At 39.7% G+C, this 27,761-nt stretch overlaps 1 protein-coding gene across 1 annotated transcript in view; it reads right to left on the bottom strand.

Annotated features, from left to right (window-relative positions):
- Positions 1-4,713: 4,713 nt before the first annotated feature.
- Positions 4,714-27,761, bottom strand: part of FAR2 (fatty acyl-CoA reductase 2) — a 151,780-nt gene continuing 128,732 nt past the window's right edge. The window contains exons 5-12 of the mRNA XM_037514175.2: positions 24,863-25,040; positions 23,600-23,644; positions 20,621-20,739; positions 20,269-20,336; positions 13,348-13,519; positions 11,539-11,668; positions 7,963-8,090; positions 4,714-6,529 (exon numbers count right to left, since the gene is read on the bottom strand). Coding sequence (XP_037370072.1) covers positions 6,367-6,529; positions 7,963-8,090; positions 11,539-11,668; positions 13,348-13,519; positions 20,269-20,336; positions 20,621-20,739; positions 23,600-23,644; positions 24,863-25,040 — 1,003 coding nt within the window. The 3' untranslated portion in view covers positions 4,714-6,366. The remainder of the gene's footprint in view (positions 6,530-7,962; positions 8,091-11,538; positions 11,669-13,347; positions 13,520-20,268; positions 20,337-20,620; positions 20,740-23,599; positions 23,645-24,862; positions 25,041-27,761) is intronic.

Raw genomic sequence — 27,761 nt, forward strand, 5'->3', positions numbered from 1 at the left:
GTCATAGAAGAAATTAAGCAGCAAATCATTGAGTAAGCCCACCTGGAGTATTGCTTTGAAGAGGATCCCTTCTGATACTTTCACAGCACCTGGGCAGTATTGGAATCAGACCTTGCTTCTTGGTGACAAAGAACCGAAGGAAAGAAGTCAAATCACTTCTAAAGAAAAAGGCATTTGATAAGTGCATATGTTTGCGTCTTTTTGTTTTTAAAAGATATGATGTGAGAATAAAATATGTCAAACATACGGAAAAGTAGTCTAGACTTTAAAAAATTGTTATCAGGTTACATTGTTAATGAAGGAGAACAGGGATGGCCCCCATGGGATAGCCATATTAATGTTAAGCCATAATGACACTGCCCTTTGTCCAAGGATTTGGTCTTATGAAGATAACTGCATTTCTTTAAATTCTGGCTGTGGACTTTTATACCTTTTCAAAACCGAGACTACGATGAATTCTCATGGGGACAGGTACATACATAGGTCTCTTAACAGGTAACAGAGGTGTCAGGTACAAATTGTATAGTGGGGACTTAGGAAGAATGATGCCCATTTTTTAAACAGTAGCTAAATTTCCAAATTTGATCATTGTTCTTGCTATGCTGTGGGAGATGGGGTAGGAGGTAAGTAAAAAGACTCACTACTGATGATGAAAATGATCAGTTTGTAAAAACATGGAGGGGAAAAGGAGAATATTTTATACACATTGTGGTGAGTGGGCAGCAGGGTAACTTTAAATGATATGCAAGTGTGAGGCAAATATTTAAGTGAGGCAAGATAATGTTGAGTCTGAGAGTTCATCATATTAAACCATTAAATTCATCGCATTAAGCCATTAAATTGTAAAACCTGATTATGAAAGAGGTATCTGCATTCAGAGTGTCCTGAATGTATTGATTCCATGTTAGATTGCGTTGTTCCAGCTTTCTTACTATTTAAGGCTTGATTCAAAAGCTCACTATATGAATATTGAAAACAGGGAGCTATCTTACAGGTGCCATTAAAAGCTGTATTTGAAATCCGTGCGCCCACACCCATTCTCCTTGTGTATCCTGGAACAATAGTGATAGGGTTTATTTAACTTACTTAGGGAAACGGGGAAACAGAAGACCCGGTAAGGAAGAAGGCCAAGGCGAAACCTAGATTTATAAATGCAGGGCTTTTTTAATTTTTTACATCATTTTTCATTTTTGCACAATGTATGCATTTTCATCTTGGTTATAGTCCCCACACAATTCCCACCCCCCTTGTTTTACCCTAATCCCACCTCTCCTCCCCTCCCCCCGTAGTGTGTCTCTGGTTTATAGTTGCTTGTTGATTCTGATTTTTACTTACACAATGGAATATTACTCAGCAATCCAAAAAGATAAACTTATGCAATTTGCAGCAACATGGATGGAGCTGGAAGGGATCATGCTCAGTGAAATGAGCCAGAAAGAAAAAAATACCGGATGGTCTCACTCATAGCAGGAATTTAGAAAACCTAAATAAGGGACCAGGAAAAAGACTAATTATAATAAAGTAAAAATCAAAATCAACAAGCAACTAAAAATGCAGGTTTTTTAGAAACAAAGATGTCATAGTTTAAAATGTATCTTTTAAAAGCTTTTCTTAAAAACAGTTGAAATAGATAATGTAATGGAGACGAGAAATACTGATAAAACTACTCTGCAGTGAAACGCTTATCTACTGGCATTTGTAGAAAATAACACAAGCCTCATGGCTTATGCCATGTACCTTGAAGTTAACTGATTAATGCAGATGACACACATTGAAAGATTTTTGAATCCAGCAGATTCCAAATAGTGAAAGAGCTTTATCTGTGTATCTTTTCTTTGGGTATTATTCCCAACAAGTTAAACTAGACAGCACATCTCTCAAAAGGAATTTTTATTGGAAGGAATTTAAATTTTAGCTTTTTAAGCCTAAATGTTACATAAATCTGCTTGTCAGAGGTCAGTCAAGTTTTCTTTTTAATGGAAAGAAAAAATATTGATTTCAAATTACATTCAGTTAGGTTTCTAACAGTTAAGTATCTTTAAAGGGATTTTAAAAATTATTTTGGTACTTTCATGTGATTCAAAATTATTCCATGTTTTCCAAACACCTATAGTAGGACTGATCTCTTCCGTTAAAACCAACTAAAAGCATTTTCTTTAAAGCAAAATATTCCTTTGCCATTGATTGGTTCCCATTTCAAACCTCTTGGGTAGTCAGAATTTTGGTGAAGATACTACATTCTGACCAGCCCTCTGGGTGACGTGTAGTCGCCTGCACGTTCAGATCTGTTAGAGACCACATCACCGAGTTCTTTTCCTTTACAGAGAACTCCACTGCCCACTTGCTGTGCAGCTCTGGCTTTTGTGCCAGGGTGTCTTCATCCAGGTTACCCATGTTTATTACTCAGCCTTTTCATCGTACTGGGGTATTAGTAATATCTACATGTATGTATTTCAACCTAAGTATTTTAAATGTTGAGGCTCAAATGTTGTGAAATAGGTTTTAAGAAATTGTGTTTGCATATATTGGTCTAAAAAAATATTTGGGGGAATAAGTCACTGCTGCAGTGTTTATATATTCTGGACTACCTCTTGGAAAAGACAACTCAGAATTACAAAATTCAAGTTCTTAATTTAGGTCATTAATACTAATTTTTTACACACATTTTATAATAGCAAGGACTAAATTTTTATAATTATTTACTAATGTAAACAGTTTACAGTTTTTAATACAAGCAACCTTGGAACTCATGAAGCAATGACTAAAAAGTAATTTTTTAGCAGTATAAGTAGGTGTATTTATGCATTCTATCTTTTTATATCTTGGGTTAGTAATTCAAGTCCCCAAAAATTAAAGTCACATACAATTCCGCTACTTCAAAATTTAAAATACCTTCTTGAACTTGAATTCTATACATATTTTTTATTATTTTAACAAACCTGAGTCTTAGGATACGTATTTAAAAATCTCAACATGGCCTTACGTAAGACTTTCCCTCCCCTTCTGTTGGGAGCTCTAGCAGGCCTTGAGCAAAGGTAAGCAAGCCACATATTTATTGCTGTGTCCCTCCTTTTGAACTACTACTGTGGTGCTGAAATCATTCTGCACTATTTAGTAGCATTTGTTTTCTTAACATAAACTCAGTGTTTCAGTCTTGAGCGTGAGGGCCCCCAAATTAAGTGATAAACCATAAAAGTTTTGTTCTCCAAGTAAGCCTTTTTCTCATAATAAAGCCGCCTTTTCTCACAGGAAAACTACAGCAACATTTAAATTTTACTTAGTTTCATCTACTTTTTCCTGTACATGGAGCTAAATTACTGTGTGAGACTGGATTTATCTCACACTTTCGTATTTTAAATGTGTGATAAAAATTGAACATAAGCCAATCACCAGAGCTGAATATGAGATTTTATGCGAAACATTTAGTTTTGTTGTATCACCTCCAAATTATTTTTAATATTTACCAAAAGGAATTGGATTAACAGCTCTTCCAAATATAACTCATCTATGCTATTTTGTGTAATTCAGGGTAAAACTGAGAATGTGTGAGGAAAAGTATAAATGAAAGCTACATAACTAAGAAGTAGACTTTTAACAACAATTGATGTAACTATAAAACATATACCTTGTAAATTCTGTTAGGTAATTTTGCAAATCAATTTAGTGATTTCTTGTACTGTAATTTCTTTTGAGTGTTTTTTAGAAATGACTAGAGTTGCCTGCCTCACCTCTCCCCACATATTTATAGTTGCAGTTTGGAATCATTATTTCAAATAAAGTAAGGCCACACTTTGAATGTTGATTTGTGTGTTGGAAGAACTGATTCTAGCTATTGACGCATTTTTAGTTAAATGAGTAATTCTTTGCCATAATAGAGTATATTTCACAGGGCACTACTGTCTCAAGCCACTTACATCTTAAAACTTAATCTAGGCAGTGAGCATTTCTCCATACCTTCCTTTGGGCAGATAGGCAGTGCTTATATTCCCAGAACATAATTAGACTTGCTGTTCCAGAAAAATAGCTGTGTGGAAATACACCTAATTCCTGTGACCTTCAAAAATTATTTTTACAAACTTCAGGTTGACCTTTGTGTCTTCATTGTGAAGTGATGCTCTTTTGGGGTATTAACACCTTCTAAGATCAGTCTGTTTACCTTGAGGTTTCAATCAGTTATTGAAATGAGGTGCTACCTAGAGAGAATGATGTTTGGTTAGTATAAAATTAGATGTTTTTCCTATCAGTGTACCCATCTAGTTTAACTTTTTCTAGTAATAACTGCCCCTGGTGGGACTGTCTTCGATACTGTATCTGCCTGTCTGGTGGGTGCAGAACTGACAGGTTACCAGAACTTCCCTTTAGACACATTTTCTTTGAATTTTTCCCCCACCAAAGTAAAAGTTTCTTTTCCTTGAATTGTATGTATCAGGTATTCATTGGTCTTGATATAGGAATTTTCTTTCCTACAGATACCGACTTTTATTGCTTAACAGCACAAGAAAACTCATTTCTTTAATGCCATAGAGAACACGCTTTAGTGTGTCAATGTGATCCTACTAAGAGCATCAGAAAAAGCATGTATCATATGTTAATTTACATTCCTCTCATGGTATCTTTGGAAGGTTACATGCATAACTCAGCAGTTAAACACAGATACAACACTTGGAGAAAAAGCATTTTTTAATTCAAATTTGTGTTTAATCAAAAGTCAAAATGTGAACACTTGATCAGTGGAATTTATTGAATGACTGAAACACAATAATCAAATACAATTCAATACAGTGCGCTGAATTGTACGCATACAATAATGAAAAGAGTACATTCTTAGAATTATATTTTACCCATTTTCATTTAATTGTATTTTGTTTTCATAGTTGTAATATTTTAATCAGTGTAACTTACAAGTATTATGTAGACATTGCAAACTAAAGATCACCCAGGGCTTTGTTACACAGCTGGGCTAGCTGTCCTGGAAAGTCGTTTTCAGAATTTGGATGAGATTGAGAAAGACACTGCCCGGTAGTGTTCTTTCAAAAATGCCCTTAATGAGTTTAGAAAAATCTCAAGTAATAACTAGGCTAGAAACTTCTCTCAAGGCCTGTACATTTCAAGTATCCAAATGTACCTGTCTGAGTACTGTTATTCCAGAAAGTGAGCATAAATATAATGACCATTAATATGCTTGTAATTTTCTAATAGTTGTGTTATTTTTCGTTGCTTAGGCTTCAGGTAGTGTGTTTGGAAATTTTGTTGTAACATGAACTGGTGAAATCCTACATGCACCGATCTTAAATGTGAGGAAAGTTGGGGAAATATTAATATAGGAACTTGAGAATAAATATTTATTTTACTAATTCATTTCCATTATACAGAAAATACTTTTGAACAAATGAAACAACACCTATTCTTTAGCTTAGTCACTTAAGTGTCTTTTGCTCTACATTGTACTATTTACATTGTGCGGTTGGAATGACATAGTAACATATTTTGGTGATCACAGAAGAATAATCTTCCTCACTTTATACAAAAAGACTAAAGCTAGTATTTTCTTTTCTTTTTTTTTGGTGGATTTCTTTTTTTCTCACAGCAAAGCCAGAGGACTGGGTTTTGTATGATTATAGCCTTTACCTTTCTCTCCCATTAATCACTGTAATCGAGGACTGAACAAAATGAGGAAACAAGCAGGAAACTTGAGAGAAGGGTAACTGTGGAGTCAAAAGATTTAGAAATGATAGTTGTCAATAGGCTAGAGTTCCAATGCAAATATGTGTGGGTCTTTCTCCTATATATAATTATTTACACCTCTTGGTTCTTTTTGGGTTTCAAGTTGGGTATCCTTAAGCGTAATGTTGAATGTGAACCCACTTTGCTAATTCTGCACCCCTCAACCAGGACTCCATGGTGTAACACAGAATTGAAGCTGAGACTTTTCAGGGAAGAATTACATTTCTGATGGCAATTCTAAGGTCATTCTTCCTCGGTTTTGATTTTAAATCTTTACGCTGGATATCACAGAAGGGCTCCCAGATCAGAACTGCCATTCCTTAGCTTATGCAATGTGTTCTTCCAGGTTTATTGTGTCGAAATTAATGCTGTGCAGGAGGAAAGAAAAGATGACCACAGAAAGGGGGTGTACGTTGCTATTTTATATGAAAGGGAAGAATAATTTTTCCAAAATTGTGCATGATTATATGCTAGGTTACAACTTTCTTTTTCTCAATGAAAGTAAAAGGGATGACCACATGGCAGCATGTTGGCCAGGCGAGGAGCTGGGGCATGTTCTTGATTATTCCTAATCTTGAGAACTGAAGTTTGCTGTTTTAGAGGTATCTGAGAGGTTCCGGACGAAAGCAGACTGTAGAATGTTTATGCTTTGAATGTGATGGATGCCTTAAAGTAGGAGAGGAATTTGTAACAGAAGCTTACAATGAAGAGCCAGACATTCCGAGCCATCTGAGATCTTGCGATGAGAAGGCGCCAGGTGATGAGGAAGAGCACAGTGTTAAAGAAGTAGCGGATATTTCGTAGCCTGGGAAACACACAAAACCAGAGTTAAAACAGAACTGAAAAACGACTATGTTAACTGAAGTGCAAATGCAATGTTTCGTGCGCGCTGCCAGGGTGCGTGTGGCGTGTGATCTTTGGTCTTTTTGCATTGCTGCAGTTATGCTGAATGAGCAGATGCCTGTAATGTAATCTCACCTCATTTCTCATACTTCTCTCTATTCTTAAATATACTTTTTTTTAAATTTTTTTTTATATATATTTTTTTAATAGAGGCATGTTTTTATTTATTTATTTAATTTGCTTTGTTTTGTTGGTTTGTTATACATGCACTGGGTACAGTCAGAAGCGCAGGAGGGTGAGAGAATTCACCAGAGCCAGAGCGGGGAGCAGAGCAGGCAGAAGGACCGAAGTACACTGCTGAGGGGAGCAGCGGGCGGCAGGAGAGGTCTGCACGCCATGTGGGACCCTCCTCCAGTGGCTGGGGAGCAGCCGGGGATCGAACCGGCGCCACAGAGGCTGCGGGCAGATTCGTAGCCCAGCGCTCAACCGCTGCACCACCAGGGAGGCCCTATTCTTAAATATACTTAGATCGTATTACTACATCACAGATCTTCAGTGGTGCTTGTTTACTACTAATGTTCTCAGTCTCCTACTCAAGGTTCCTCTGTTTGCAATCTATTTTTCCATCTTAATCATCTCTGCATTAGAAATCTTTTGCTTCTACCAGAATTCTAGCAGAATAATAGCAGACTGCTATAATTTTGTCCTTACAGACTCATGATGGAAAGGAATGTAAGGCAGCTGAAGACTTTAGGAGTGGTTAGCTGACTGGCCCATGTTCAGTAGGACCATTGGTTTCCCTCTAAATAACGTTATGAGGGGGAAGTGTAGGAAACAGAAATGAGTTCAAAGCTGGCTCCTGTACTTACCAAGTTACCATGGACAGGTTTCTTAGCCCCTTTCTACCTAAATATCTCTGATAAAAATGGGATAAAATACTACTAGCCACACAGGGCTTGGTGAAGACTGAATGACACAGTGCACATTATAGGATATAGTATCCATAGCAGAGGACCTGTAATACAGTGGCTGCTTAAAAATACCCATCTAGGGCCTCCCCTGGTAGCGCAGCGGTTGAGTGCTGGGCCGTGAAGCTGCCCGCAGCCTCTGCAGCACTGGTTTAATCCCCGACCTCTGGCTAGAGCCCCACATAGAGTGATAGACCTCTCCTGCCACGCCCGCTGCTCCCCTCAGCAGTGTATTTTGTCAGTCTGCCTGTTCTGTTCCCCACTCTGGCTCTGGTGGATTCTCTCACCTTCCCGTGCTTCTGACTATACCCAGTGCTTGTATAAATAAATAAATCTTTAAAAAAAAATACCCATCTACCCCTCATTCAAATTTGTCTGTATAAAATCAGATGCACATAATAAATACTAACTGGCTGATCATGCTTACTTTTTTAATTGTTGTCTTGCTTTTGGGATACCAGACATATCTTCTTTCAGTAAGTACTTCTTAATTCCTATCACATAATTTTCAATGTAGTCCAGCCAGTTCAACTGGCGTATATCAAAGTTGAATACCTGAAAGGCAAGAAGAGATGATGGATTTTCAGAATTGCACTGCTAACAGTGACTTTGTCCACTTGACTTACAAACATGAGGTGCCATTTGGAACACTTAGGGGTCCTGTCTAAGGGGGTATCTTGAGTTGCTATTTCAAAGACATGGGATGGATTACTATTTATACAGCAAAATTTAAACATCAAGCACAAATTGTTGGCCTTCAGGAAATTGAGAAAAATATAGGGGAACTGGTATGCCTGGTGAAAGCTAATTTCATTTCAAGTAAATGAGGACTTTTAAAAAGTGATGGAATAATATACTGGGGACCAAAACACATTATGCATCTTTTCCATTCTTAAATTTTAGTGTTTTACTATGCAGATTAAACTTTGGGAAGCAAAGGTTTAAGGAGTAGTTTAGCAGAATTTATGTTTATGTTTGCTTCAGAGATGTTTTCCACTATGTCTCTCAGTGAGCCATTATATGAAGTTCTTTTAGGAGTTAAGCAGAAGGAAAATCTGCTGCTTGTTGAATAATATGTATGTCCTCTTTCTGGACAGTGAGTGTCCTTTGCCACCAGAAGCTCAAGAACTGATTCTACCTAATTGCAGTGACTAATAGTCTTTTCTAGACTATATGGATATTCTATTTTTTCTTATCCTTTATATTTTAATTCATATTTTCCCTGGCTGTATGTTTTATTTCTATTATTGTTACATGTGTTTATTGCAAGATACCTCAAATTTGGGGGAGATAATTTGGAGTAATTCAAAAAGAGCAGATGAGATTAACACATTCCTAGAAGCTTTATAAACAGCTGAATTGCTTTCCAAAAAGTATCACTAAATAATTACATAAATAGTACCCTATTTTTATACTGTTTCATACTTATACATTAGATTTCAGTGAGACCCTTGTTTGGAATCCTGATTCCATTGGGTGAATCAGATTGAATTCTGAACCACACCAGTTTGGCTAGTAAATGCAAATATTCATGACTACTACCTTTGTTAAGATTTTTTTAAAGTATATATTAACTCTATTGCAAGTTTGGTTCTTTATCCCAAAAGGTAAAGATAAGAATCCTATATAAAACTTGAAGCCAGGTTTTTAAAAACATGTTTGATCATCTCAAACATAGTGCTTAAGTGAATTTTACCTATACAAGGCATATAAATGTGACTGACATATCTCCACTTCAGTTTTACAGGTACTCAACCATAATTTCAGTTACAAGTAACCACTAGATTCCATGATAAAGTAAATCTAGAACTTGGGTTTGAATCATGTTTTTTTGAGGCTTATAGGTGAAAACAAAATCTTTAGCACGTGAAGGTAGCACAAAAAGGAACTAAATGAAGTTATCACACTCCCTGACTTCAAACTATGCCACAAAGCTATAGAAATCCAAAACAGTATAGTATTGGACTAAAAGTATACATGTAGATCAGTGGAACAGGATTGAGCCCTAGAAATAAAGCCACATATATTTGGACAACTAATTTAGAACAAAGAAACCAAGAGCATACAATGAAAAAATATCAAAAGACTTTTAATAAATGGTCTTGGGGAAACTGAGCAACTAAAATTTAAAAGACTGGAACTCAACTTTCTAACACGATATAAGAAATTAATTCAAAATGAATCACACTTGACTATAAGGCCTGAAAACATGAAGTACACGGAAGAAAACTAACTCTTTGACATTGGTCTTAGCTGATTTTGTGATTTGTCTTCAATGGCATGAGAAACAATAGCAAAAATAACCAAATGGAATAACAAATGGAATAATAAAAAAGCACAAAAGAAACTATCCTACTGAATGAAAGGAATTATTGCAAATCATATCTAATAAGATTTACAAAATATACAATTCAACAGCAAAAACAATCACCCTGATTAAAACATTGACAGAGGATCTAAATACTTCACCAAAGAAGATACACAGATGGTCTACAGACACATGAGAAGATGTTCATCACCTCACAACAGGGTAATGCAAATCAAAACCACAATGAGGCAGCACCTCACACACATTAGAATTATTATCAAGAAACAAGTGTTGATAAGGGTGTGGAAGAGAGGGAAAGCTTGTGCACTGTTGGTAAGAATATGTGTAGCCACTATAGAAAACAGCATGGGGATTTCTCAAAAATTAATGGTGGATGTATCATATCATCCAGTTACTCCACTTCTGGGTAGCTAAAGAATAAGAAAATATGAATTTGAGAAGGCAACTGCACCTCAGTGTTCACTGCAGCATTGTTTCAATAGCCAAGATGAAGGAACACCAAGTGTTCATTGATAGATGGTTGGATAAAGATGATGTGGTATATATATAGTGGGATACTCAACTTCAATAAAAGATGAAATTTTGCCATTTTTAACAACATGAATGGACCTTGAGGAAATTCTGCTTAGTGAATTAAGTCAGAAAAATACAAATACAATATGATTTTACACGTATTTTGACTATAGAGAATGAAAGCAAGTGAACAAACAACAAATCCTTAGATTCTGACATTGGAATGGGTGGTGACCAGAGGGGACATGGGCAGGGGTGGACTGATTGGGTAGAGGGATCAACTGCATGGTGGTGATGAACAGAATCCAGACTTGATGGGAATCAACATAGCACATACAGAGCTGCACATCTGAACTCAAACTTATAAACCAATGTTATGTCAATATAAAAATAGTAATTTATTTTACTAACAAAATTGAATTAAATTGAATTAAATTCTTCCTCCAAATTTAATATAAATAATGCCATCAGTTTATTCAGTAAAATATCTCTCCATTAAAAAGAACATAACTGTAGGGCCTCCCTGGTGGCGCTGCAGGTTGAGCTCAGCACTGTGAAGCTGTCCTCAGTCTTTACAGCATAGGTTCAATTCCTAGCCAGCCAGGGAGATACCCACATGACATGGCAGACCTCTCCTGTCTTGCCTGCTGCTCCCCTCAGCAGTGCTTTCAGCCCATCTCCCTGTTCTTCTCCCCACTCTGTCTCTGGTGAATCCTCTCACCCTCCTGCACCTCTGGCCTTTACCCCAGCTCTTGTAAGAATAAACAAATCTTTAAAAAAAAAAAAAAAGAACATAACTGTAGCTTTGCAGATAAAAGATGATTTTGATTTGACCATGAAAGTGAGTGAGTTTGTGAACAATAAAGTTATTTTCACTTAAATTAGATGCAGTGGAGGTTAGAGGAAAGACAGGCCCTGAGGGCTTACTGGTACCAACACCTGCCGAGAGTGAGCACAGGGTTGAGGATGTGAACACGGCTGCGGGGGCCCACGATCCTTGGTTCTTGCCTACATGACACTCATTTGGGACAACTGTGTTGACCAACTTTCTTAACAAAAGAAAGGAAATTCTGTAAATATGTTTCCTTTGCTCATCAGCCTTGCAGGTCAGGTAGTGAAGGCCAAGAGGGCGCAGCTGGGGGCTGTGAGTGCTGCCCTTACCCTCTGGTCTTCCGGACTGAGCTCCAGCATTAGCATGTCTGTGTTGGAGGTGCTCCATTCCCAGCTGTGGTTGATGAAATACTCCAACATGGACGTGGTCCTTAAGAGGCGATTCATGAGCTTTGTGAACCTGAGGTGAAGACCAGACAGGAGCAAATGTCAGCACACCCCACGTGAAGACTTCCCCCTACTCTATAGGGACTATGACCAATGATTTTTGTGAATTTATAAAAATTATCCATCCTCCACCCCCATTTTCTCCTTAAGCGTCATTTCCTTTCCATACTGTTAAATGAAGGAAAGGGGATGAACTGAAAGAAGCTTATTCTATCAGGAATTTTAATATCAACTCCCTTTCCTCTTTTCTTCATCTCTTTTTCAAGAATAAGCCAAAATAAAATAAAAAAAAATAACCTGAGCAAAATAACTACCCTGCCTGACAACATACTGTTGTTTGTTGAATTCTGAAATCAGCAATTAGAAAAATGGTTCCTCCTCTTTATGGAATTTTCTTGGGACTTAAAAAAATACATATTGATTTGAGGTCCTAGCAGAGGTATTGACTGCATTCGTGACCTAAAAGCAGTTGTCAAGTGAAATACAGATTTAAGAGGCAATAACTTCTTTGTTCATACCCTATGCTGCTGGACACAGAGCTGATGGTTGAAAAGACATCTCTCTAAATTCTCATAATGTTTCAGGTAGGTATCTTACCTGCATTCTTATGAATGGGTAAGTGATCTTAAGATGAAGTAGCCACCATGGTAAGTGTCAAAGCCAAAATTCCAACCCGGTTTGACCTACCTGACAAAGCCCCTGCTTTCGTAATGTCACCACCCATGACCATTGCTTAAGATGGGCCACATCTGATCTGTGGTCAGGCTTCAGACCAACTGCTATGTCACCGTCTCAACTTTTAACAATTTACAAAGACTTTAGCATCTCATCTTATTCAGTACTTGAACAGGACTCTGAAGTAATCAGGCTTTGTGTTTATCTTCATCTTACAAGAGGATTAATAGCTCATGTTTGCACCTAGGTCTTCAGGCTGTCTTCAGGCTTCCTCTGGCTTACAGATTTTTATTGTAACCCTATAGGCCAAGCTTGATGGAGGGTTCAGTAATGACCCAGGAATGACTCATGCAATTTTGGGAATTTGGTCTTATTTCTGGTCAAATTCTAATGCTCATATACCTAATAACTTGTGAGGTATTTCTCTCTTTGTCTCATGGGAAATTCTTAGATAGGAGGTAAAATTGAAAATAAGCATCATAATAGGGTTCCATTTAGTTACTATCATTTGACATCTACTGTCGATGAGTATTTGTCCACTTCCAACTCATGTGTTTAAACCTAATCCCCTCAATTTGACAGTATTTGGAGGAGGAGATTTTGACAGTGATTAGTGCCCTTATAAAAGAGATCTCATGTGTACAATTGGGACAAGAACATCGTCCTGGGTTGTGAAAGTGAAAAGGAGCCGTTACACACCATCCCACCAGTTAGGTGTGGTGACATTACTATACATTCTAAGACCTATTTAGGAAACCCCAAAGTAGCTCAACTGCTTTTATTTGGGGAGGGGAGATGATTACTTGCTGAATTCATCAAGCAAGTTCCTTCACATTTAGCTTCCTGTCTTATGACAGAGGGTTTTTAGGTGTGAGGTGCTTCTCACTGCTGCCCACATTTAGATGTGTACATCTGATTCAGTTGCTTCTGATCCCGAGCTGAAGGGCAGGCTAAGGACTCTAGGGCCATAGTCCTCCATGCAGGGACACTCCTGAAGCTACTGATTCATCTTCTTACCTGGGCTTCCTTCCTGTAAGCTGCAGGTAGAAGTCGTAGATGATCACAGGAGCCCAGTGGCTGACTGCGTTCCAGCACTGGAATGTGAAGCTGCTGCTTGCAAAGTCAGCATTTGGCCTCCTAAAAGGTTTTTCAAATGGGATTTTTTCAAAGCTTGCCATGATTTGGAGTCCTGCAAGGTGGTGGGGGGAGAAACTGAGTGAGCTGTAAGTCGAGGCCCATGCATGGTGGACGGTGGCATTTGCAATGTGTCAGAATAATAAAGCCTAAGGATTTGCTGTGTAGAGTCAAGAAACAATTCCTGAGAGCAGGCAAGTGGTCACCCACAAAGCCAAATAATGTGAAAGGGTTAAGAATAGGGCCCACTTATTAAAACTTTTACCCTAAAATTTCTTAAGAGGAAGAGTTTTGGTCAGTACAGTCAAGAATTGTCAAGAACTTAGAGCTGCCATTCAGTTTGCAGGCTCTCTTGTCTGATCTGAAAGCCCAGGTACTTGTTTCTTTGGTTGGGTCATGACTTGCAGAACTATCAGGAAAGCCAACATCTTCCTGAGGCCTTTGTAGCAATGGCAAGACATCCAGTCTATGCCTGTGGGAATATGTTGGACTCCACTGTCCATGCTCATGTCAGAGGTTTTTTTTTCCCTCATTATTTATATTATTGCTCAGATAAAACCTAGCTAAACCTTTAATGTATATTTTTAAATTCAGTAATTCCTTTTCAAAAGATATTCATTGAATTCATTTTGGTTTTATGTGAAATTCTCATAGAATACGCCTAAGTTCACCATTCAGTTATGACAAGATATCAGTTACTAAGGTAATATGATTACTGCCTCCTGGAAACATAATACCTGGAAATCTATGTGAAAGTTACATGCCCTACAGAGAAGAGGTTCTAAAGAAACATCTGGCGCCTAGGCATAGGTGCTTGAGAGGGAAAACCAAAAGCCGTGCACAGTCTGTAATATGAGAGACTCCACTATATTGATCTCTGATCCACACATCTACTGGGATGCGTAATAAAGGCTGGTATTTTGCAGCTCTATGGCTGGGCCCTTAAGACTCCTACTCAGCCTTTCCAAATACACAGACAACATTTGCTTCTCATCAATCTTCCACCTCTAAGTGCTAATTCAAGTATTTGGTTGTTCAGCAAAAACCTCTGGAGTCATCCTTGATTCTTCTCTTTCTTTAACAACCCATTCAATCCAAATGACTGCAACTTGTAACACCGCATGTGTGTGCTCAGTGGCTTCAGCCATTACAAGACCCCACACCATCTGCCGCCCTCTTCAGAGCCACCAAAGTGACTCTTTGAAAGGGTAACTCAGAATGTATGCCTTCCCTGTTCAGGGCGCAGTGAGTCTCATCACTTAAAGGGAAAGTCAGACTCCTATTCCCAGTCTATGCAGCTTTCTACAATGTGTCTCCTTACACCCCAGGCCTGTGGACTTTACTTTCTTCCATTGTCCCTTCCATTGTCTCTGCAAGAGCCAGATTGGCCTCCGTGCTGTCCTTGAACATGAAGATAGGGCATCGTGTGAATTTCTCCTCCCCCTAGGAAACTTCCTCCAGCTTTCTCTCTTCATTCACATCTCTGCTAAGATGCCACTTTATCTTTGATAAGGGCTTTTCTTAATGACAAATACAAAACAGCACATTTGCAGTTCATTCTTTAGTTTGCTTTATTTTCTTTCTAGAACGGAGTCATATCTAGTATGTATTTCTCCCTATAAGAAAATAGTACTAGAGATCAAACTATTTTGTTTTGTTCATATGTATTTAGTACCTTGCATTGTAGCTGGATGATTTTATCACCCAGTAAATATTTTTCACTATGCAAATGAATAGATGGATGAATGTCTTAGCAACACAACAACTACTTTCCATTTCTTGACTCTACACATTAACTATTATTATTTAGCACTACATACTTGTCAGGCACTATGATAGGTGGTGGGGTACAATGCACACATGTTTGCTGTCCTTAGGAACTGGCAGTCTAGGGGATGCAGACAACTAACACTGACATTTAGTACCTGAGAATTATGCCAGAGCCCAGCACACTTTGCGCTGGAGGAATATACAGGAAGCATTTTGATTCTGGTGCCCAGGGTGGGTGGCATGCAGGCAGCTTAGGAAAGGTTTCCTGAGAAAGTTGTCCAAGTGGCAACAGCAGATATTTACTGACCCAGTCACGGGGCTAACAACTCCATCGCATTCAATCCTCCCACGAGCTCTCTGAAGTAGAATATTGTTCTTACTTGTCCAGTAAGACAAGTAAGGGCCTCCCCGGTGGTGCAGCGGTTGAGCGCTGGGTTGCGAAGCTACCTGCAGCCTCTGCAGCGCCGGTTCGATCCCCGGTTGCTCCCCGGCCACCGGAGGAGGTTCCCACATGGCGCGCAGACCTTTCCTGCCGCCCGCTGCTCCCCTCAGCAGTGTATTTTATCAGTCTGCCTGTTCTGTTCCCCACTCTGGCTCTGGTGAATTCTCTCACCCTCCCGTGCTTCTGACTGTACCCAGTGCTTGTATAAATAAATAAATAAATCTTAAAAAAAAAAAAAAAAGTAAGACAAGTAAGACTCAAAACTGACCTGCATGGAGAATGAAGTGATTTTTCCAAGTTCATGCAACTAACGGTTGGTAGGGCCTAGTACAGGGTGGGGGCTGCACAGCAGACAGTCTGTGTGGTCATGGGCTCTGTCTGGTGTTGTGTCCTCACAACCAAGAGCAGTGTGTGTTCCATGAATACAGGAATGAATGAATGGACTGTGGTTTAAATCCAAGTCTAGTTGACTTCAGAGTCCAAAACTGAAGCCTCTGACCCCAAAGCCATCTCATACACAATTGGAAAACTGAATTTAGAAATTAAAAATCACACTTCTATATACTCATAGGTCATGGTCCATACTCATGGAAAAGTTTAAATGCTTAAAAATAAATAGTATCAAAATGTTATAGATTAAAACTTGTGGGATATAGCAAAAGTGGCATTTGAGGGAAATGCTTACACTAGAAAAGCTGAATATTCATGAGCTATATTTCGAAGTTAAAGAAAAGAAAAAGAAGGAAAATGAATAAGAGGAAGGGAGTAATAGAGAAAAGAAATCAAAGTACTGGAAAATAAAGAAGTTTCAAGAATCATTAAAGTCAGAAGTTGGTGCTTTGGAAAAATAACCTTCTGGGAAGGTTATTGAGGAAAAAAGAGAAGTGCAATCACTGATATCAATTACAGGTGACATAATTACAGATACAGCTCAGGGCAAAAAACACTGAAGTGCTGTCATCAACAATTTTATGTGAATACAGAGTCTTAGTAACAGAGACAGATATAACCAAACTGATTCAGGCGAAAACAAAGTCTGTGAAATCCTAGAGCTACTGAAGAACTTGAAGTGGTAAAATAATCTCAGAAAAACCCACAAACCCAGGCCTTTTGTGAATAGATCACTCTAATCTGACACAAGCTCTCAGAAAAGAAAAATGAAAAAAAAATTCACCTCAACACATTCTATGAAGTGGATAACTGGATGCCTACATTAGACAAGCACTGTGGAAACAAAAAGCAGACAACAGGCTCCAGGATGAGCTGGGCCATCCAGGAAGTGTAAGCTGGTGGGAAGTTTTAACATTTGAAAATAGGAAAATATTTGGGTGATTAAAACTGATTAATACTGATTAAAAAATAGTGACAAATTGCTTTCTGATTAAAAGGCAATGATAACCACTACTTCCATTTCTACTCAATATTGTATTAGAAGTTGTTTCCAGTGCAGTAAGACAAGGAAAATAAAGATTTGGGCATGCAAAGGCAGAAGAGACATGATGCATTTTTGCATAAAAAACAGAAAAAAATACTTCATGACATTTCCAACAACCCAATATTTGAAGATCAAATAACTGCCTACATAGAAAACTGAAAGGATTCTCTTTGTAATTACTAGGAGCAACAGTTTAGCAAGATGGATGGCTATAAGGTTAATGTATAAAAGTCAGCTGCATTTCTACACACCAACCACAAACAACTAGAAAATAATTTATACCATTAAAATTAGGCAAAAAGTGAAAATTACCTAGGTTCTAGATGTAAATCTGACAAAAGATGTATAAGACCATATGCACCAGAATACACATTTTTTTGAAGGAGATTAAAGAAGATGGGAGGATGATCCTGAGCTCACAAGGCCAGCTTTCAATCACTGTTGAAAGTCATCTTGAAAATAACCTAGGGTGCTCATTTTACCATACACAGAGACAGTAAATGCTCCGCTCAGACTAGGAGGGGGAGCTGTTGCTTTAAGTGGAAATAGAAAGCAGGTCTCCTGCCTCTCTTGAAGGTATAATAACCACTCCGCTAGTGATTCTTATGATTGAATTCCAATCCCTGTAAGAGGGAGACTTCAGATTCCTGGGTTCTTCAAAACATCAGTAGAGGCTATGCATGTCCAACCTGCTCCATCCCAGGCCTAGTGGTCTCCACAGGAAGTGTTCTGACCTCTCCTTTACAGGTCCGATAAGGAAGCATAAATGGGCCTTAGCTTGAATCCAATTCAACTAACTGGTCACAATTTCCAGAAAGTCTGTGTTAAAAAACATGCCAGGACAGAGCTTGGGTGCAGCGGAATGAGTGCTGAATCAGCCAGAAATGTCTGCCATGTGTATGAGAGGGTAGAGGGGGTATGCGCGCCAGGTACTTGTCTTTGCCAGAGACATTCTACATGTCCACACCTATCACAGAACGAGCATGGTGTCCTGCATCCCACAGTCACACTCTAGTGTGGTGTCCTGGCTCACACTGGGATGTGTGTACAGTCTGACCTATACACATAGGTCACTGGGAAAGCAAAGGTATATTAGTAGCTAATAAGAAATTCTGCAGGTAACATGACATACACCTACCCATCATCACCATTAGAAGTTTAAGTTGGACTCAGAGACATTCCTGTGGGTTTTATGTGAATAGATCCCACCCCTTACATGTAGACTCATCAACAGAGGGTATGTGTCCTACAGGCTTTCTCAAGTAGGTTCCACCAGTGTCAAGAATCATCTGGATGCTTATTAAAAATACAAGTTCCTCAGAACCATCTGAGGCCTAGGACCCAGGAATCTGAAGTCTCCCTCTTACAGGGATTGGAATTCAATCATAAGAATCACTAGCGGAGTGGTTATTATACCTTCAAGAGAGGCAGGAGACTTGCTTTCTATTTCCACTTAAAGCAACAGTTCCCCCTCCTAGTCTGAGTGGAGCACTTACTGTCTCTGGACTGCATGTGTAAGGTAAAATGAGCACCCTAGGTTATTTTCAAGACCACTTTCAAGTACAACATTCTACAATTCCATAAAACAGATGATAAACAGTATGGAAAAGAATATTTTGACTCTCAGAAGCAGAATTTAGAGGTAGCAATTTTTTTTTTTTTTTTAATAGAGGCATGTTTTATTTATTTATTTATTTGTTTGTTTGTTTTGTTTATACATGCACTGGGTACAGTCAGAAGCACGGGAGGGTGAGAGAATTCACCAGAGCCAGAGTGGGGAGCAGAACAGGCAGAAGGACCGAAGTACACTGCTGAGGGGAGCAGCGGGCGGCAGGAGAAGTCTGCGCGCCATGTGGGACCCTCCTCTGGTGGCTGGGGAGCAGCCGGGGATCGAACCGGCGCTGCAGAGGCCGCGGGCAGCCTCGCAACCCAGCGCTCAACCGCTGCGCCACCGGGGAGGCCCGAGGTAGCAATTTTTTAATTTAAGATATCTTATTTGTTTCTACTTGTACCTCTTTTCTGAGTAATATATTAATTTTGTTATTGAGGTAAAGGAGATATATTTTTATTCCAAATGCTTTCAAAATTATTTAGATATATGATTTAAATAACTGGATGTATAGTCTAGAGAACTTAGATGGTAATAGTTAATTTAATTTCATGTTTACGGAAGTAAAAATTGTGAATAGAATAATACAAAGCAGTGTGCGTGCTCTGAATTGGAAATCTGATTCTAACCAATTAAGTATATTTCTTTTTTTCCCTAAAAACTACTATTATTCAAACAACAGCTAAATGATTGAAATGTTTTAGATATTCACAAGAAAATCAAATTCTGGGGCCTCCCTGGTGGCCTAGGGGTTAAGTCTCTACACTATCACCACCACGTCCTGAGTTCAATTCCTGGCCAGGGAGCTAATCTACATATGGCACAGCACATCTCTCCTGTCCCGACGACTACTCCCCACAACAGTGTATTTCAGTAGATACACCTATTCTGCTCCCCACTCTTCTGCTGCTGAATCCTCTCATCCCCTGAACCTCTGGCCTACAACCTGGTTCTTCAACAGCCCCCCCCAAAAAAAATTAAATCCTAAATTGACCTAAGAGTGTCTTGATAAAATAATTTTCTATTATAAGCAGGATAAATTACTTCAATAAGAAATTTTCAAGGTTACACTTCTGGCTAACATATAAATTGATGAAGATTATGATTAACTTAATAAAAAAAGCCATTATTATTACTGAATTTTTCTACATCTACTTGGTCATCTACCATTTCATATCCTCTGTGGTGTAGCAAGAGGGGAAAGGTATGTGGATGGAAGCAACTGCCTGACAGGCAGTAATTATCACTGACATTGCTTATAATTGCTGATCTTTACCTGGTTTTATTTTTAAAAAAATCTCTATGGTGGCTGGACCCTGTGCTGCTTACAATTACGGAGGTGTTCTCCCAATTCCTTTCCTTGGGAGGCCACGTAGCTCACTATCATACACGTACAATTTGCAACTGTTTGATCTCTTGACTTCCTCTTTGTCTTTATTACCCTCAAACCCTACGTTCCAAGACACTTTGTCCACTTTTCCCCAGCAGCACACACTAACAGCATATTGGCAGATTCAAGCAGTCAAAGTTATATCACTGTGCACTTACCCATCTTGCCCCAGTTACAGGGATTGAGGCTACCAGACGTACAGTGGTAGATTAATGTTGACTTAGGTCTGGAAAATGAAATAAAAATTAGTTAACTATAACAAGATGGAGAACTAATGGGAAAAAGATAAGGGAAAAGAGTTTATTACTTTATGGTCAACCAAGTAGCAGGCAGCATCTATAAAGCATATTTGTATTACATGTGAAGGCACACTTGGATTTGTGTAAAACTACTGAAACAGACACCATCTCATATTTGGGGTCTTCTATAATCAAGTGCATGTATTTTGGAAATATGCCTATTTACCCTCCTCCTCATCAAATGTTTGCGAGCTAGCTCAAGCATCCATACCTGTGAATTGCTGTGTACCATCCCACGGCCAAGGTAAGGTTGACAACCGTATCAACTGGAATTAAATCCGCCACTGCCAATGGAGCCGCTTTTATAGCCCGAAGTAGCCCTTTCCCGGCCTGCAGGAGAAAAAGATCAGAAAATATTCGACCAGGTTGTATGTAACAGCTGAAGCTAAAGTATTTATTGGACAGATAACACTAATGCTGTTAGTAATAGTGTTAACATTGACTCACTGCTTACCAAGTCATCAGGCTACAGCTGATTGATCTCAGCCTACTCAACCTCCAAGCCAAGTTCATCTCAAACGCCACCATTTCCATGAACCACTACTACGTCTCACGTTCTTTGAGGCAGTGGAATGCCTCAAATTTTTGAGGGGTTAATATATTCAGTTAATTAAACACCGAGAATAGGCTTTCACATCTTAAAAATTAATTCATAAGACATTTTAAGAATAAAGATTTCCCATAATACTAGCTTGCCATTTAAATGAGGAGGTTTTCTGCTATTGTTTACTAAATTACATGCAATAGTAGAGACCCAAAGTTTAAGAAAACATTTAAAAAATTAATGAAGTAATATAACAAAACCTTTTTTATTACTTGGGGAAAAGTCACTTCTTTAGTAACTTTCTTTTTTTAAATCTTTTTTAAAGATTTATTTATACAAGCACTGGGTACAGTCAGAAGCGCTGGAGGGTGAGAGAATTCACCAGAGCCAGAGTGGGGAACAGAATAGGCAGACTGACGAAATACACTGCTGAGGGGAGCAGCAAGCATGGCAGGAGAGGTCTGTTGCACCATGTGGGACCCTCGCCGGCGGCTGGGGATCGAACAGGCGCTGCAGAGGCTGCAGGCAGCTTCGCAGCCCAGCACTCAACCGCTGTGCCACCAGGGGAGGCCCTCTTTAGTAACTTTCTTTAACACGCAGATAGACTCAAGAATTGGGAATTATTCACATTAATTAAAGTCATTTCAATAAATATGTCAGTTAATAAAAAAAAGTCATGTTTATTTACTTTATGAAGCAATTGATTTTTTTTTTTTTTAATTTTCTAGAGGCATGTCTTATTTATCTATTTGTTTGTTTGTTTGGTTTATACATGCACTGGGTACAGTCAGAAGCCGGGAGGGCGAGAGAATTCACCAGAGCCAGAGAGGGGAGCAGAGCAGGCAGAAAGACCTAAGTACACTGCTGAGGGGAGCAGCGGGCAGCAGGAGAGGTCTGCGCGCCATGTGGGACCCTCCTTCGGTGGCCGGGGAGCAGCCGGGGATCGAACCGGCGCCACAGAGGCCGCGGGCAGCTTCGCAACCCAGCGCTCAACCACTGCGCCACCTGGGAGGCCCGCAATTGATTATTTATACCCTGCATGTTTCTAACATTAATTTGAAATGGTTAGCACTTTCTTAGGGTACCAATTTCTGGAGTGTATGCCAAAGGTACAGGGGGTCAGAGGATTCAACAGAGACAGAGTGGGGAGCAGAACAGGCAGATCTACTGAAATACACTGCTAAGGGGAGCAGCAGGTAAGACAGGAGAGGCCTGTTGTGTCATGTGGGTTAGCTCCCTGGCTTGGGATCGAACTCATGCCACAGTGGCTGGCAATAGCTTGATAGCACTGAGACTTTAACCCCTGTGCCACCAGGGAGGTCCCATTGATGCCCCTTTTTAAACATAAGAAACTAGCTTGGAAACTTGAACAAATTTGAATATGCAGTTTTATAAACAATGTAATAAAACTCACTCTGGGATTATGTTAAAAGAATCATGTTCTAAGTTATCAAACATTAGCCCAAGTGAGTCTTAAGTAAGAAAGAATTAAAGAGAGGTAAGAAACAGAACGACAGTAACAGCTAGATAAAAAAAAATCACAAAGCTTATCCCTTCATTCCTCTCTTTGCCAACTAGTCACAAATTACTGTTGCCTGTTTGTACTTCAGTTGATGCTGGACCTAGTTCTGAGAACAGTGGTAGAGTCTAAAGCCTGAGATCCCTAATAAGACTTAGACCCCGGACTTCCTGGTGGCACAAGGGGTTAAAACGCAACCTATGAAGCTCACTGCAGCTACTGCAACACGAGTTCAATCCCCAGCCAGGGGGCTACCCACATGGCACAGCAGACCTATCCTGTCTCATCTGCTGCTCCCCTCAGCAGTGTATTTCAGTCAGTCTGCCTGTTCTGCTCCCCACTCTGTCTCTAGTGATTCCTCTCACCTCTGGCCTGTACCCCAGTTCTTGTATGCATAAATAAATCTTTTCTTTTAAAAAAGACTTAGACCCATTAGAACATTGAATATATTAATATATTTATCCTAAAAAGTGGAGTTGGGGCCCTGAAATGCCTTTGTGCGACCCGGGAGGCAACAGCATGGAGGCCAGGCTGGCCGTCCACCAGGAGAGGGCACAGAGGACTGCTGACCCACGGGACCCAGTGCAGTTGCTCCTCCACCCCAAGGCTGGTGTTGAAAAAGCTGCCCTCTGTTCATCAGTTTTTATACTTGAAACATCTGCTCTCATTGGTAGCGCTCTTGTAGTTTTAAAAGGTATTGAAGTATTTTATGTCTATATAGTTTCCATCCACACACATGTAAACACTTGTTTTTTTATAATCAAGAATTTAATCATCCCTGTAAATATGATTTTTATTGCAAACCCGGTTCCCTGCAGTAATTCAAGCTGTCAAGTAACAGAGAAAAGGCGGAAATACCCCCACCTTGTGGTAACACAAGGGAAATACAGACATGGTGCTTGGTGTTCTCAATGCTTCCCCAAAACCCCTCATAAATGGGGACTGATGAGATCACAGTTGCTCTGTTTTCCTGATAATAAAATTTACTGGTAATAGTGAGTAATTTTGCCTTATCTCTACTTTCAATTGTGCTAAAGTAACATTTCTGATTTCGGGTCATGTACTAAGCAGCCTGTTACTCCCCCTATGAACTATCAAAGCATTTTCCCCCACATCACTCCACATACCGCAATAATGAGTCCACTGGGTCCATTTAAGTTATCAACCCAACCCTAAAACAGAAAAGGAGTGATTGGTTACATGTGTGAGAAAAATCACAATACCTTTGGAACATAAGCAGTCAAATTTTATGAATGTCCAGTAAGACCAATAAGACCCCAGACAAGAGAACTCCTTAATCCAGCATTTCTAAGATTACAAGCAAAGATTAGAGGCAAAGCACTGGGTATTTTCTACACTTGATTTGTGCAAGCCTTAAAATTCTGCAGCATTTTCTCATAGCAGGAGTCAAGGATGTTTTCAATTTATTGTGTGACCCCTTAGGTATGACACTGGGCGTTGTCTTTAACAGCATGATCTGCTGACCCATTCACCAGCATCATTCTCCACCTCCTGGGGCCTGATTTTAATCTCTTAGGGGAACATTTCAAAGATGATTCGAAGAAATTCCTTGGAAACTTAAAGAGTCACAGTGTTCATATATTAAGTGTTAAGCATGCTTAGAGATGTTAAAGATATGTACAGGAGCAGTTAGAAGAAAATCTCTAAGCTTTAAGCAAGTGAGTTGGTTTTATGTCTGCTTATCTGCAAAAGTCAAAATGTGTGTGTCACATGGGAGAGGAGGTAGGAGAGGATGAAGCGATCAATCTTGAGCCTTTTACGAGGGAGCAGGTGCTCCTCCTCTATTTTTCATTTGATCGATGTTCAAGAGTGGGTGGTGTTAGCCTGTTTGACAGATGCAACAACTTAAGGTTGTGCTGTTAGTAAGTACTGGAGCTTGAATTGTCTGGCCCTATAGCTTCATAGAATGGGCTCTGAGGAGATGGCATAATTTAAAGTACTTTAAAAAAAAAAAAGGATATAGAGTTATACAGAGGGTAAAGATATTACTCCTAAGCTGACAACCTTCTATCTGTTTTGTGATTCCTATTAATCCTGGCATCTGTAAAATCACAAATCTGGCCATTGAGAACATTCTGGAATATTTAAACAATGGCCAGAAAGCCAAGAAATTAAAACCCCCCATGAGAATTTTGAGACTAGGATTAAGGAGAAATTATTTAAGATCTCTACCACCTCTAGGATGTCAGTGTCAGTGTAGGTAAATCCTGAACCCAACATGGAACTTTGCCTTAATATATAACAGGCTGGTGTTTGAGTTTCTGAACCCAGGCACACCCTGAGAAGAAAAATCAGAGGGAGAGGAGAAAGTACTGCGTTGGGAGGAGGCCCGTGTGAAGGCCAAGCTGGGGTCCAGCGGGGGGACTGACCGGAAAGGGCTCCTGCCAGGTGGCTCCCACGATGGAGGGCCTGACGATGGCGATGTTGAGGTTCTCGCTCTCCTGCTGCACCACCACCTCTCCCAAGGCCTTGGTGTAGGTGTAGGTGTTGGGCCGGTCCCCGATCAGCTTGGGTGTGATCTCATCGATAATAGCATCATCTAGCCATCTGAAGGTAGAGCGAAAAAGGCTTCTAGCAACTATGTGGGATAACAGACCAAGAAGAAAATGGGAGACATGGGCAATCAAACAAAACTTGCACTTTCTAGCCCGAGTTCTGGAATGCAAAAGCATCACCGAAAACCACAGTGGAGCGTACAACTCTCCCAGTCCCAGCTCACGGATGAGCTCTTGGCTCCGCAATGTGGAGCCCAACCTGACCATCAACACCTGCTTCCCTCTCCCAGACAGAGAGATGCAACAACTATGCAGTCTGTGACTTTACCTGCACTGTGTGTGTGTAAGGACACACACTGTGAACATGTCTGTGACATACCCGGTGTTGTGCCAACTGCTGCAGTCAGTGAGGCTTTCATCCAAGTGGCTTCCAGGCAGCCCAGCTCACTTGGTGCTGTCCAGTGAAAACCCAATGCACCAATCTTGCTGCCTTTAGATTCAAAAAATTCCATTCCATGCCTCCACTAATACAAGCGATGACATTTGGCAGATTTGCCATCTATTTTAGCAACTTAGGGAAATGTTTTGAAGGTCTGTTTAGAGTCAATGCTGACAACCTGGTCATTCTTCGCAGAAATTCCAGCGAATTCTGAAGTGCTCTAGTAATGATGGATAGTCTGCCAAGTGAGGGATTATAGTATTCTGAAGCAGCTATATATAACAGAGCACTGACTGAACACCTCTCCTTACAAGACATATCATGAACTGGTTACCATGACATCAACCTACTCTATTTTTAAAAATATGTCAGAAGCATTTTGATAAAACTACACTTCTCTAAGAGAGCAACGTGATCATTAATTATTTAAAACTTCTTTTAGCTGGCAGATCTATTTGGTAAAACTTCTTCTCTCATACAGTTTTTAAAAATTAGGCAACCAGAAGCTGTTGGTACAATTTTTATAATCCATTAACTAGTCCATTTATTCCCATTTTATAGAAGTGAGCTCAATTATACTATTTTGATTGTAGAAAAAAATGCGGCTGTCATGCTGACAAACTGTTGGGCACGTATGTGTTTAACACTCAGGCTGCTTCAAGAACCCCGCTCTCAATGTTAATGACTCACTTGATATTAACATGGGACATGATCACTGTCCACGATGCTTTGTGGAGTGTTTTCTAGATGCTCTTGTGCCTTTTGACTTAAACTCATTAGGAAAAGGTTGAGATGCCTAGAATTAAAAACAACTCTAAATACTTAGAAAAATAAAAGACACTCCAATTAGAGGGCCACATGAGGGTTGGGGGAGAGTGTGGGATAATGGAGGCACCTCTCTATCTCCACAGTAATATTATCTCTGCCTTATTTTATCTGTGGGCCAAGCGTGGACTAACTGGCCTAAGGACATTTTCTTTTACCTGTGAAAGCATCTATGTTACAAAAATGGGGTCAGAAGAAATACAATCAAATTTCAATAAGGCTGAAAAGAAAAAGATTCTAAGATGACACCAGAATCAAGCAAGACAGGAGGACTTAGTTCACATGGTTGGGGCTGCTGTCACTGATGTGGATGTGGTGAGGGGGGAGGGTAACACCTGGAGGCCTTACAATATTTGCTACACCAGCTTCTCTTAGGAAATACGGGTCTCACAGCTTTCTTTTTTTCTCTTTAATTTTTTTTTTTTCCATCTCACAGATTTCTAAGGACACAAACACAAAGGGGGAGGCATCGGTGGCTGCCCTGCAATCCTTAGCTACCTGGAGTCTCCTGTCTTACATTTTTTGTTTCCTACTTTTTCGCTTGTGAAAAATGGCAACAATTACATCTATTTTAAGTTTTCAGGTTATTGTGAGCATTAATAGCACTAGGCACAAATGCATGGCAAGTTATTACAACAAAATGAGCCAGAACCCCAAGGCACTCTTCTATTCAGTAAAACCTCCCAGAAGCAAAGGCCTACAAAATGGAATGAAGTCTCTTTAATGATTCAGTCAGAGCACCTACTGTCTCATTCACCTGCTTTGCAGGCTCCAGACCAGAGTGCAGGATGCACATCTCAGAGCGAGGGGGTCCTCTTTGTGACACCAAGTTCACCTTGTTGTTATTCAGTGTCAATGTGTTTAAAAAGGAAAGGTACTTGGAAAAAAGATATCAAAGTGTATTTCTGAAAGTAGCCAGATTTCCTTCAGTGTAACTTAAGATGTTTTGAAACCATGCAACCCCCCAAATTTAAATTTTTAGTCAAATGGCTTCAAAAGAGGCACAAAATTACTGAAAATTTCTGAAGTAATAAACATACGCAATGTCCTTTAAAATGTGACGCTCTTTTTGAAAATCATTGAATCAATCTCCTATTTTCATCAACAATTCTGTAACGGAGGCATTTATTGGATGAAGTAACAAGAGGAAGATGTCTGTTCCACCTCATTTTCTTACACCCTAGCAAGAAGCCTCCTAGGAGCTGGGGCTGGACTTGCTGCCTCACTTGCTTTCTCCCTTCTCTCATCTGGCTTGTGTCCTTCCCTGGTGGGCGCTACTCAAACTGTTACTCTGGGAAGCTCACAGGCAATCCCCAATTAATTTCTGCACAAGAGTCTCTTGAGGTAAACATCACCAAATGTGGAAACTGCAAACAGCAAACAGAGAGGAGTAAGGATGGTGGCAGGGTGACAAGGTGACGTGGCAAGGTGTCTGTGGTAGCGGGGATGAGGCACAAGACCCTGCAAGGTCAAGAGGTAGGAGAATGAATGCTGACCACAGACTGGAGG

Source organism: Talpa occidentalis, unplaced genomic scaffold, assembly GCF_014898055.3.
Source record: "Talpa occidentalis isolate TD23 unplaced genomic scaffold, MPIMG_talOcc4v2.1 talOcc4.16, whole genome shotgun sequence".
Taxonomy (NCBI): Eukaryota; Metazoa; Chordata; class Mammalia; order Eulipotyphla; family Talpidae; genus Talpa; species Talpa occidentalis.